This window comes from Phalaenopsis equestris, unplaced genomic scaffold (assembly GCF_001263595.1).
Source record: "Phalaenopsis equestris unplaced genomic scaffold, ASM126359v1 Scaffold000440, whole genome shotgun sequence".
Lineage (NCBI taxonomy): Eukaryota > Viridiplantae > Streptophyta > Magnoliopsida > Asparagales > Orchidaceae > Phalaenopsis > Phalaenopsis equestris.
Window position 1 is genome coordinate 15,655 of NW_018164881.1, and position 11,794 is coordinate 27,448.

The 11,794-nt window shown below is 33.7% G+C and overlaps 1 protein-coding gene across 1 annotated transcript in view; it reads right to left on the bottom strand.

The window, feature by feature from the left end:
• LOC110027747 (zinc finger protein CONSTANS-LIKE 6-like) overlaps positions 1–11,794 on the bottom strand; it is a 28,747-nt gene that overhangs the window by 2,485 nt on the left and 14,468 nt on the right. Inside the window, exons 2-3 of the mRNA XM_020729289.1 lie at positions 10,189–10,689; positions 2,638–2,811 (exon numbers count right to left, since the gene is read on the bottom strand). Of these exons, the coding sequence (XP_020584948.1) occupies positions 2,638–2,811; positions 10,189–10,689 (675 nt within the window). The remainder of the gene's footprint in view (positions 1–2,637; positions 2,812–10,188; positions 10,690–11,794) is intronic.

Below are 11,794 nucleotides of genomic sequence, written 5' to 3' on the forward strand. Positions count from 1 at the left end.
GTCTCACTACCATCCATAGGCGGGTGGCCCACTGAAATTTTCCAATAATAGCAACTTGAATTTTTCCGTCATGGTGGAAATTTCTAAGTCAGAGAAAAAAATTGCTGCTTTTATACCTTTCCTACTTCCCTTCTTAACAAAAGGGCAATCATCTGTACAATCGCGACAATCCTTATAGCTTAAGGGGAATACCACCGCAGACTCCACCTGAGGATTACCCACAACGTGGGCAAAGGAAACATTTGCCCGTTCAACCAAAGAAGAAGGAAGAGCCATCAGAGAAGGGGAGGTGCCGGCGATCACCTGCAGCGAGAAGCAAACAAAATGACAATGTGTCGGGAAGCATGGCGTCGGGTCGAAGAGAAGCAGGGGCGCAGACGGAACGAAGAAACGTAACCTTTCGACATCGAACTTTAACAGAAATGACGCAGACGCGAACTGTGTCAGCGTCGTAATGACGCAGACGCGAGCCGAGTCAAAGTTGAGACAGAGTGAGTCGACGACAAACGAGGAAGACGTGGCGAGGAGGGACGACGCCTAAGAAGACACAACGAGGAATGATCTAATGCGATAATGGTGGCTGATCTGATGCGATAATAGTTGCTAGGGTTCGCCATGAGTTAGCAGAGCTGATAGCGGGAGAAGACGACGCCATCGTGAATCAAAATTAATATTAAATATTATTAATTTATACAAAAATACTTTTAGAATTTAGACCCTAACATTTTTTAGTACTTGAATCAAATGCATCTCGCCGTGATTTTTTGGTTGACATCTGCGAAGTCAGTTCTAAGTCCCCTAAGGCCACAAGTTCGAGCCCGCCTGAGTGCATCTGTCTTGCACCACGGGATCGAGTGATCAGACACATTAGGGTGGCCGGGGGCTCGCCTCTGTTCATTCTTTGCTATATATGTTGGCTCCCAAAACAAGGTAATCATAAATAACCAGTTGTATGATGGTTTTGGGGAATAATCAAGAGCCGACCATGCCTTTAATTAGACTTAAAAGCTTAAAAATGAAATAAAGCCTCATAAATAACCATAAATAATAAACCTTCTAAAGTGAATTTGTTCAAACCGATGTAATACAACTACACTGACTTAAGTAGCATGGGCGCAGACGGAACGAATAAACGTAACCTGTCAGCATCGAAATCGAACAGAAACAACGCGGACCCGAACTGTGTCGGCGTCGTAATGACGCAGACGCGCCGAGTCAAAGTTGAGATAGAGCGAGGCGACGACGAACAGGGAAGACGCGGCGAGGAGGGACAACACCTGAGAAGACGCAGCGAGGAATGATCTGATGCGATAATGGTGGCTGATCTGATGCGATAACAGTTGCTAGGGATCGCCATGAGTCGAAACCCTAGCAGAGCTGATAGCGGGAGAAGAAGACGACGCCATCGTTAAGCATATATAAAGTCAGTTCTAAGTCCCATGGAGCCACGGGTTCGAGCACGCCAGAGTGCATCTACCTTGCATCGCGGGATCGAGTGGTTAGACACATTAGGGTGGCCGGGGGCTCGCCTATGTTCATTCTTTGCCAGATATGTTGGCTCCCAAAACAAGGTAATCATAAATAACCAGTTGTATGATGGTTTTGGGGAATAATCAAGAGCCGGCCATTAATTAGACTTAACAGATTAAAAATGAAATAAAGCCTCATAAATAACCATAAATAATAAACCTTCTAAAGTGTATTTGTTCAAACCGATGCAATACAACTACACTGACTTAAGTAGCAGTCGTGACCAAATATTACTTGGAAGCAGAATGAACAAGCAAAAAAGTTCATTGCAACTATATACAGTTGTGTTTAAGAGCTTGAATTCAAACAAAATCTGAATAGTAATGAACTGCTTGAATCTATAGTGCATAAAATTGCGATAAAACAACATTTGAGTTTAATTTAATTAGCCTAGATTGAATGCTTATAAAGCCTTGAGTACAAAGACTATCATAAATGGGTGTGATCATGCGTTAAAAAAAAGAAAATTTACATACCTAGCACACAATTCTTATACATTTGCATATCTTATACCATAATTTTCATATTTACATGCAAAACACTTTAGTGCTTTAAACCTATGCATGAAAAGATGCATGACTTTTAAAAAGTGGTAACAGTGCTAATGTGTTATTAAAGATTTGAGTACCATGTGTGTAAATATGAAAGTTAAGGTGTGAGATACGTAAATACATAAGAATTGTGTGTATGTATGAAAATGCCCGTAAAAAAACAAAAACTGCTTTGAAGTAGAATTTCAACAGTGTACAGTACCCTTTGATATGAATAAATGATCAAATAATGGGATTGCATTGCTTTGGATGGAGCCAAGTAAAATATTTAATAATTTATCAAAATATAGTTCCCCAGATGACATAATTCCATTGACAAATAAACGATACATAAAAATCATCAAAACTTGAAACTTAAATAATCATTGTAGAATCCAATTTCCAACTAAATTGGGTCAATTCATTTGTAACTGTTTCTCATTAAAGAATCTAATATAAAAAAATTTAAATGAAACTCGTCTAATCAATATAGTTTTCAATCAATATGCAAACGAACAAAATTTTATGTCAAGTTTTTTCCTTGTATCAGAAGCAATAGTACAGAGAATATGATTACCTTGATTTTTCTGCCAAAATTTCTCCTGGTCTTCTTCCTCATGTATCTGTCAATCTTTTCCTTCCGATTTTCAATCAATTTTTCTTCAATCTTCAAGTCACGAAGTTCAAGTTGTTCAAAAGAGGAATGAACAGTGGCTTTGTCTCCAAGGCTTGATCTACAATTTCTAAGAGTCTGTCACAAAAACATAAAAATCCAATGACATCCAATATAAATCCAGAAAATAACTAAGAACCTCGGATATGTATATAGAATCAAGCAGAAAGTTAATTTATCATCTCATATAATCTTCTTAAGGAGCTATGGAAGATTTTAATTCTCCCCTATCCTTTTGTTAGTTTGAGTTCCTTCTTTACTCGTTTGATCTGCCTCCTCTTTCATAAAGGAATTTGGTCATCTATCTCATGAACTTGGTATACCAAGATTTGATCAGACAATTTTTTAATCAATGATTATACATTTATTTCCAACTTAGCTCATACACATGATGGTACCAGTCTGTATTATAACAAAGAATTTAAACCAAAAAAATAAAATAAAAAAATAAAAAAATAAAATGAAGTAACCTTGGAGTAATAAGGGTCGATATGTATTTGAAGTCTTCCCAAAAAAATCAGGTCAAGTTTTAAAAATACACATTGTTTGGCTGCATCTAATTAGATAATGCTCAGACAAGTGTTAATGAATCAAGTGAAGCATTTTGGTTTTTTTTTCATGCCTAAGAAAATCTACCTCCTTCACATCTTGGGTAAAGCTCAACCCTGAAAATATATTGCAAGATTCTTGTAGGTCTTTCAAAAGGGCGAGGCTGAGTTAGCCCGACTTTAAGCCTAGAAGTTCAACTATTACAGGCCCTAGCTGTTTGACCTTCATGAGTGGCCTAGTAAAAATACCCGAATCCATAGGATAGGCAACATCCGATTGGTAGTGGTTTAAAAAGTTGAGCTCAAGGACTTGCATTTAATTTTTGTTTGCATCATAATTGCCCATCATATGAACTTTCGAGTGGACTTAAAAACAATAACTTTAGTTTAAAACCAATACTACACCACCTTCAGGCAATAGCTTAGCAAATTTATTAACAAAATATTAACCTGTACATTCTCAACAACAACAACAACAACAACAAAGCCTTAATCCCACTACGTGGGGTCGGCTTTAATCAGTGCATACTCAAACAAAAATATTTTTATGATTGCAATTTTCATTATTTAAATTTATTTTTTAACAAATTGCATAGGATTAATAATGTTGATAGATAATGATATAAACAAAGAAGAATATTTAGGTTTGGAATGTCCAAAACAAATCTGTAAATCGTGAATAACACAACATAGCACAAAAGTCCAGCGCAACCACAATGCATATCACATCATGGTGAATACCATTTTAAAATAACATGTAATATTTAAAAATCATAAATGGTTTATTAAAAATTCATTAATAAAAGAGAGATATTCTACTGCAAAAAATATGCACTAATGTTATATAAATTGAAAATGGTATTAATCTGATATATTAAACATGTGCATCAAAGGATAATGCAAATTTAATAATATCATATAAATTTCTTAATGGTATTATAAGAATTCATGACCTTGTATGATACAGGTGAGGGCCATTGAGTTGTAGGAATAGAGTGGTGAAGCAAGAAGAGTATAAAATAGTTTCCATCAACTTAAAATGTATAGAACTAAGTATTGGACCTGAATAAATTAGTTGAAATCACACCAATCGTATATAAAACATCTGCGATTCGAGGCTACTCATCATTGTATTCCTGATTCACTTTGAGAGACTTTTAATTACAAAATTATATGTTGGTGTAATATTGCACATTTTGGTAGGGATAAAATATTGCAATGATTGAAAATAACAATTTGTGGCAAAGTCTAAAAAGAAATGTGGAACATTTTACAATAGAAGGCTCTTACATATGCCAAAAGTACAGAACATAAAATAAAGTTTCATAAACATTACCGATTCCATATAAATCATGATAAGACTTTAGTTTAAATTTGTGGGTTTACCCCAAATATTGAAAAGCATTATTCTATTTTATAGCAGCAGATCATTTTTTTAATAGCTTATCTGATACAATGCCATAAAGCTATTAACGCATCTTATATTGTTAAACAATATTTTAATGAAGTGGTTAAACTGCACAAGTTGTTGAATATAATTGCTTCAAATAGGCGTAAAATTCATAAGCTACTTCTGAAAAGCTCTTTCGAAGAAAATGAGAACACAATTTAATTTTTCAATTACTTATCACTACAAGCTAATGGATATACTGTACAATTAAATATGAACTTGAGATATAAGATATCTATTAAATTGAAAAAAATTAGAACTTCATCTATTAGGATTAATACATTTTTAATAAATGTTTCTATGAAAAAATGTCCCATACCATACCTTAAATTTGGTTTCATTAAAAAAAAAAAAACCATAAATCATGATGTATACCAAAAACCAACATTTTTTGGGCTAAAGTACGAGCACTGTGGGCCTTATGGGCTTGATAAGCCCATTACCTGGAGGATATAACTATCACAAAACATAGTTTGCTAAGGTAACCTACTGACCTCGCTCGTCGAAATGCAATCAATTTTGTACAAGCTAACGAGCTGGCTTGCTGAACCAATCTTTGCCGAGTTCATCTAGCTAATCGATCGATCAGCCTCTTCTACCAAGTTTGTCTCATTAGCGGTCCTTGGAATTAACATAACACAAAAGTTAAGATTGATATTTGGGATGCACATAGGGGCGTAAATAAGTCGGGCTGGCTCGCAAGCCAGCTTGTTTCGAGCTTGAGCTCAAACTTGATCTAGTTTATCAAACGAGCTTGAGTTCAAGTACGTTGGTTCGCAAGCCGGCTCAATAAACTTACCACTAGTCATTTCAATGCATTTTTCGGTGAGCTACGCTACATCCTCCTCCGACCACCAATACCTTCTTCGATGAGTTCCTGTAAAAATTCAATTTTTAGTTTTAGCTTGCGAGCCGGCTACCACCACTGCGAGTAGAGCTCGAGCTCACAAACAGACAAGCCGAGCTCAAGCTTAGCATGACTTGAGTTTGACTCTACTAGTTTACACCCTTAGAAGGGCATATGCCACATCCTCACTTATGACCAGCCTGACATCCAAATCGCGACTTTTTACCAAGACTTTATGGGCAAACTTGAGAGACTGAGACCATATTTTATGGATTTCCTGAGAAAACATGGAGAAGAAGAAAAAGGAGTAGCTAGATCACTATTTTTCTCTCTCACTGTCTTTCTTTCTTTCTTTTTTGGGGCCTTTCCAAAGACCTCAAGGGGAGGATCGTGGATCAACTCTTCGAAACATTTTAAGGGATCCCACTCCGTGATTCTCTAATGAGGTCTCAAACACCTTCTCTCTCATTCGATCTTTGCTCGTTAGATCATCCTCTCCGCTCTGCCAGAGAAAAGTCATATAGTGAAGACATAATACAGGCCTTTAGAACACAACCATTCTCTTCCTTTACCTTCCTTGGTTTCTCCCGAGTTTTATTGACTCACGAACAATACGGAACTCGTCATCTTAAAAGGATTCAACACAAGAATACTCTTTAAATGGTGAACTAGATTAAAAAAAAGATTTCTAATCAAAATATAATTGTTTATTTTTTTTTGTTAAATTTGAACATGCACCAGAATATATGCGCTATGACATGTCCAAAGGACCTGAACATAAAGTTAAGGGCTAAGACATGAATTTAGAGTTGAATTTGTGATCATAAAAAATATAAATCATGAAATAAAATTAGAATAAATTGTTGACCGCGAAATTAACAAATCCAACCTGTAAAAGTTGCGGAATCAATTAAGCTAATTGATATTGTAAATCCGAAGGGACTGTAGGTTGATGGTATCCTTATAACAATAAACAAATTTATATCAAATTTATTTTTAATTCTTGGTTTCTTGACTTGCTTATTCATAACAAAAATATTATTAAGGATATTAAATTTTCAACAAATGCATAAATTTATCAAAGATAACTTCTTCAAAGATAATATGAAAATCAAAATTTCATCTATTTGGCTATATCCAAGATTATAAATTCATCATGACTAATTTTCAAGTCATTTGGGTTTATTTTTATTTAAATATATTTTTCCCTAACTTTGTACTTGCATGATTTGCTAGTTATTAGTACGATCATTATGAAGCTTAAGAAACATAAATTTTCTTCGTTTACAAGAATTAGTTGGAAAGAATTCCTAGGAAAAGAATAAATGTTTTAGCATTACAATTACATATATCAAATCTTATTTTTTTATCCATTCGTCACATGCATGATGTGTAAGAAATTAATCACAAATAAATGATTATTATCTATGATAAATATACGTTTATTGGAAAAGTGAATTGACAGTACGTGGAATTCAATCTATAGCATGCATTAACAACCAATCATGAAAGGTCTCCTACAGGTAAACTTACAAAAAAAATTAAGGACTAGAAAAGTAAGGTCATATAAAATTGTAAAACCCCTATGCTGAATGCTTAATTGGAAATACCAAAAATTATTGATATCCAAAATTTCAATGCATCCAATTGCTCTTTATATCATGAGTATCAACCATACTTTAAATTCTTCTCTATTCCAATCATTCCAAGTTCCAAATCAGGCATACCATCTAAACATTTCCAAGAGGTTCATGTTGATCATGTTCTTGAAGCTATTGATAGTGAAGGGAAAAAAGTCCACTACTGACAGTGGATATCAAACATTTCTTAATTAAGTAGGCGATAAATCTGAGATATTTTTAGTGTCAAAATAGTCCATCAACAATTTACATGGGGTCATTTTAGTCCCAGAGTTTATAAGAACGCTAAATTAGTGATTCAACTCTTTCAATGGGGCCTAAAATAGTCCAAAATGAGACTATTTCAACCAATATAAAAGAGTATAGAGACTAAATTAACACTTTCATAAACTATAGGATTAAAATGGCCCAACAAAGGGTCAGAGAACCATTTCAATTTTAGAGACTAAATTAAGCTCGCATCTCACATTTGTTGAAAGGCTATCAAGTAAATAACTCATTATAATCGAATTTATCCATGTCGAGTATAAATGATGTGCATAAAATTAGAATTTTTGCTGTTTCGTGAATATTTAAATTATTTTATGTATTTTAGATTTCCTTATTTTTGGAAGCATTATTCTAGGCAATACCATTAAATTTTTTCCACAATTTTGTACGAATTTGTTAGTAGTTTGCCAGTAACTAAATTATTAGTATTTTGTCTATAGTTTGTTAGAAATTTACTAGTTCATTAACAATTTATCAGTAATTTATAATTTTTCCATCTATACATATGAACGATTTGAGTCATATAAAAAAATTTATAATATTAAGTATAATTCTTATCCTAGATGTGGAGGCTATTCCTCTCACCTATTATGGGACTTTAATACTTCAAAAAAATTGAGAATTAAAAATTTCTAGGAGAGATCATCTTCTCGTAATAACATGAGGGCTGAGGCTAATATGTTTCTTCTTTACCATTTTTTTCTCCCCATTTATTTCTTATTTTTCTACATTTTTTCTTATTGGTTGAAAGCGAGATTGTGTTTTGCCAAATTTATCATAATTTAGATTTATTGTCTGAAATTTCAAACATTTATGTGTTTCTCATGATCATTAATTTACCATCATTAGCACAATCTCAATTATTTAGGGTCAACTTTATGAATCCTAATTTTTTTTCTTGCCAAGTATTAGTTGACATTTAAATCTATTCTTTATAAATCATTTTGGAAATCTCCTATCCATGTTACCTTAGATTTATCCCTACTCCTTTATAATTAAGACAATAATTTTATTTACCCATCTATGTGGTTCACAGTTTAACCCCAGTTCAATTGCAAGTACTTATCTAGAATAAATATCATTCTAATCGTTTCTCTGATATAATCATTCTTTAATTTATCATTTCTGATTAATTTTTAATAGAACCCCATAAACTATTATCGGAATTGGATTTTCATATTTTTTTAATTTCCATGAAAATATCAAATAATTGTTTAAGATAAATAGCTTGCATCTTGTGATTTTTTGGGTTGTTATATGTTGGAATTGAATATTAAATCCTATTTCTTGAGGCATCTTACACTTTAGGTGAAATGAATGGATAAAAAAGGTACATCAAAGTAGGGTTGTAAACAAGACGAGTTTGAGCGAGCTCAAGCTTGGCTCGTTCAAAATTGCTCGTGTTTGAATCAGCTCGTGAATGATGTGTTCGTGTTCGACTCGATTTAAATATTATTGTTCGTGTTCAGATTGTGTTCGGTTTGAAATTGACCCAATAAAATTAAGTGGATAAAATAGATATAGACAGGGTGTCGGATTCGAACCTTCAATAATTTAGTGCAATAGAAGACGCAAAACCACATGACCAAATGAGAAATTATGATTCAAACTTAGATATAAATATATATAATTTATTATTATATAAATAATAGATATAGTATATTATTATATAAATAATATACATAATATATTTCTATTTAAGTAATATATATAATTTATTTATTTCGAGCTAAAACGAGCCAAACACGAGCGTTGTGTTCGACTTGTTTGTAATTTGAGTTTAAAAAATTTGTTTGTGTTCAACTCGTTTATTTAACGAACGAGCCGAACACAAGATATTCGTGAACAATGAGCTCATGTTTAATAGGTTTTTTAAAACATACATGCAAAATAAAGTTAATCTCACATGTTAACAGAGTTATGTCATTAAGCCAACAATCCTACAGAGTCAGATAAATCAAAATAGTGATGTTGATGATACCCATTAGAATTAGATTGTCATTATTCACACTCCATTGCAATCCCTAGCAACCTCATCCCAATTACTTGAAGCTTTCCATAATCTAAGGAAAACTTCAAATATATTCTTTTAATGACAATCAAGTATCAGAGTACAATATTCTTTAGTCAAATAACCTTTAGTCAAATAACGCTTACTGAAGGCTAAAAAAAGGGAGTAGCAACATAACAACAACAACAAAGCCTTAATCCCACTAAACGGGGTCGGCTACATGAATCCTTTTTCTCCATTGTGTCCTATTTAGTGTCTTTTCATTTAGTTCTAATAAATTAAGATCATTTTTTATACAATAAGCCCAAGTCAATTTTTTTTTCACAGAGCAAACAAGGTGTCAATAATAAATGCTTGGTTTCAACGTTCTATGAAACATAAAATCTATAGGAAATGAGCTCCAGAAGGATGAAACGGTCGACGAGACATTGTGAGATCAGCACTCCATAGTTTCCCACTCGACACTAACTCAAACACTTGGGTGAGTTTTCAAAGCCCCTTGTTTTGCTAATAAGAATGATGACATATTTGGTTAATTAACAAGAAACAAGAATCTTGAATGTCTAAATGCATATTTGAAATCCAACATGGCTAGTTTATTTTAGTTATTGTTTTCATAAAATCATGGCAAAGCAAATTTTCAAAAGTAAACTGAAAAAATAAATAAATAAATAAAGGGATGGTCTTACATGAATATCTCCCTCACTGTATGTCCTCCTTATCCCATATGCATCTTCAAGATTCACTTCATGTAATCCATCTAACTTTAGCTTCACAGGGCTGTCCTGAGTCCACTCAGTTAATTTCAAGCATCCAGAACTAACACTTTTCTGCAATTGCCCTCCAGAAACTGAACTATCCATCTCTATGCCAGGATCATCTTCTACATGCACTGCAGGTAACTTATAATTTGGCGGCTCAGGAAAAGAATCTTTGATAGCTGATTTCTCCAGGAGCTCCTTTTTGCAGTCATAGAAAACTTCACTGAAGAGATGCTCATTTCGAATAGACTCTATGTCTTCAACCTTCATTGCCTCAGCAGAAATAACATCTTCACAATTTGACATCATACAGATTGCAGCTGTAACAGGATCTAATTCAAGTATAGGCTCTTCTATGATGGGCTCTGGTGCATTGAATAGATCTCCCACATCATATTCAGATGGAGGAGCAGAATAGATCAGGTTGCACTATATAAAAAATAATAAAATATTTACAAATTAAAAATGAAAACAAGAATATTTTTCAGAAAAAAAAAAGATTTTGCTTTTTTTCCTGACTATTAGGCACAAAAGTGCTTTTAAAGAACGCAGTTTCTTCGAACAGTTCTTACCAGTATCATGGACAGAAGTATTACAAGCATAAAAGTCATTCTACTGCTCGTCAAAGCTTACCTTGAGCAATTCATACGACTTTTTTGAAATTTTGAATCTGTACAACTTAAGCATGAAATCAACACCTATGTAATTGCCACAGTTTTCTTTTTTATACAATCAATTTCAAAAAAAAAAAAAAAAAGCAGTGAAGAATGGGATATTAGATTAAAGAGTTGGTTATTTTTCAAATGTCGTGCTTATTTGGGTTTTACCTTTGAAATCAGCGGTCAACATATGAGACTAGTCTATGCTGCACAAACTAAATGAACCAAATAGACCACATTTTTGGTTGTTCCGGAAGATAGTTTGGCAATGAAATAAACTTGCATTTCAAGCATACAAAAACAACAACAACAACAAAGCCTTAATCCCACTACGTGGGGAATATATATATATATATATTTGTCTTGCACAGGATTTGATCCCAACCCCCCCCAAGTGAAGCAAAGGGGACGTACCGACTGTCGGCGCTTAAAAGGGGGAAAAGAGTTTAAATGTTTGGGGGTCGCCCGTAAGAAGCTGTCGGCAGCCGGAATCGAAATCCCGTCACCCGCTTCGGAAGGACTTTTTAATTTACGTATATATATATAATTTTAGAAAAATATGAAATCAAACTGACCTCATATTTTTCACAGTTTAAATGAAAGAGCACTCAACCTCAAATCCTGAATCTACCCCAAGGGATAAACACAAGACTTGAGGGTGAGGCTCGATCAAATAAACTAAGAAAGATATGACATCCGTTTGGGTCTGCGAAACCGTTTTATTTGCCGACAAGTTCCCCTATTTAATACAAATAATTAAATAGGGTTTATTTTAAGCTGGGCTCGGAAAAGCTCTCTATAAGGGCAAGCCCCTATAGTTAATTACATCTTAAATGACCGAAGTCACCTAAGAAAACTCTCGATAAAAATCAGGG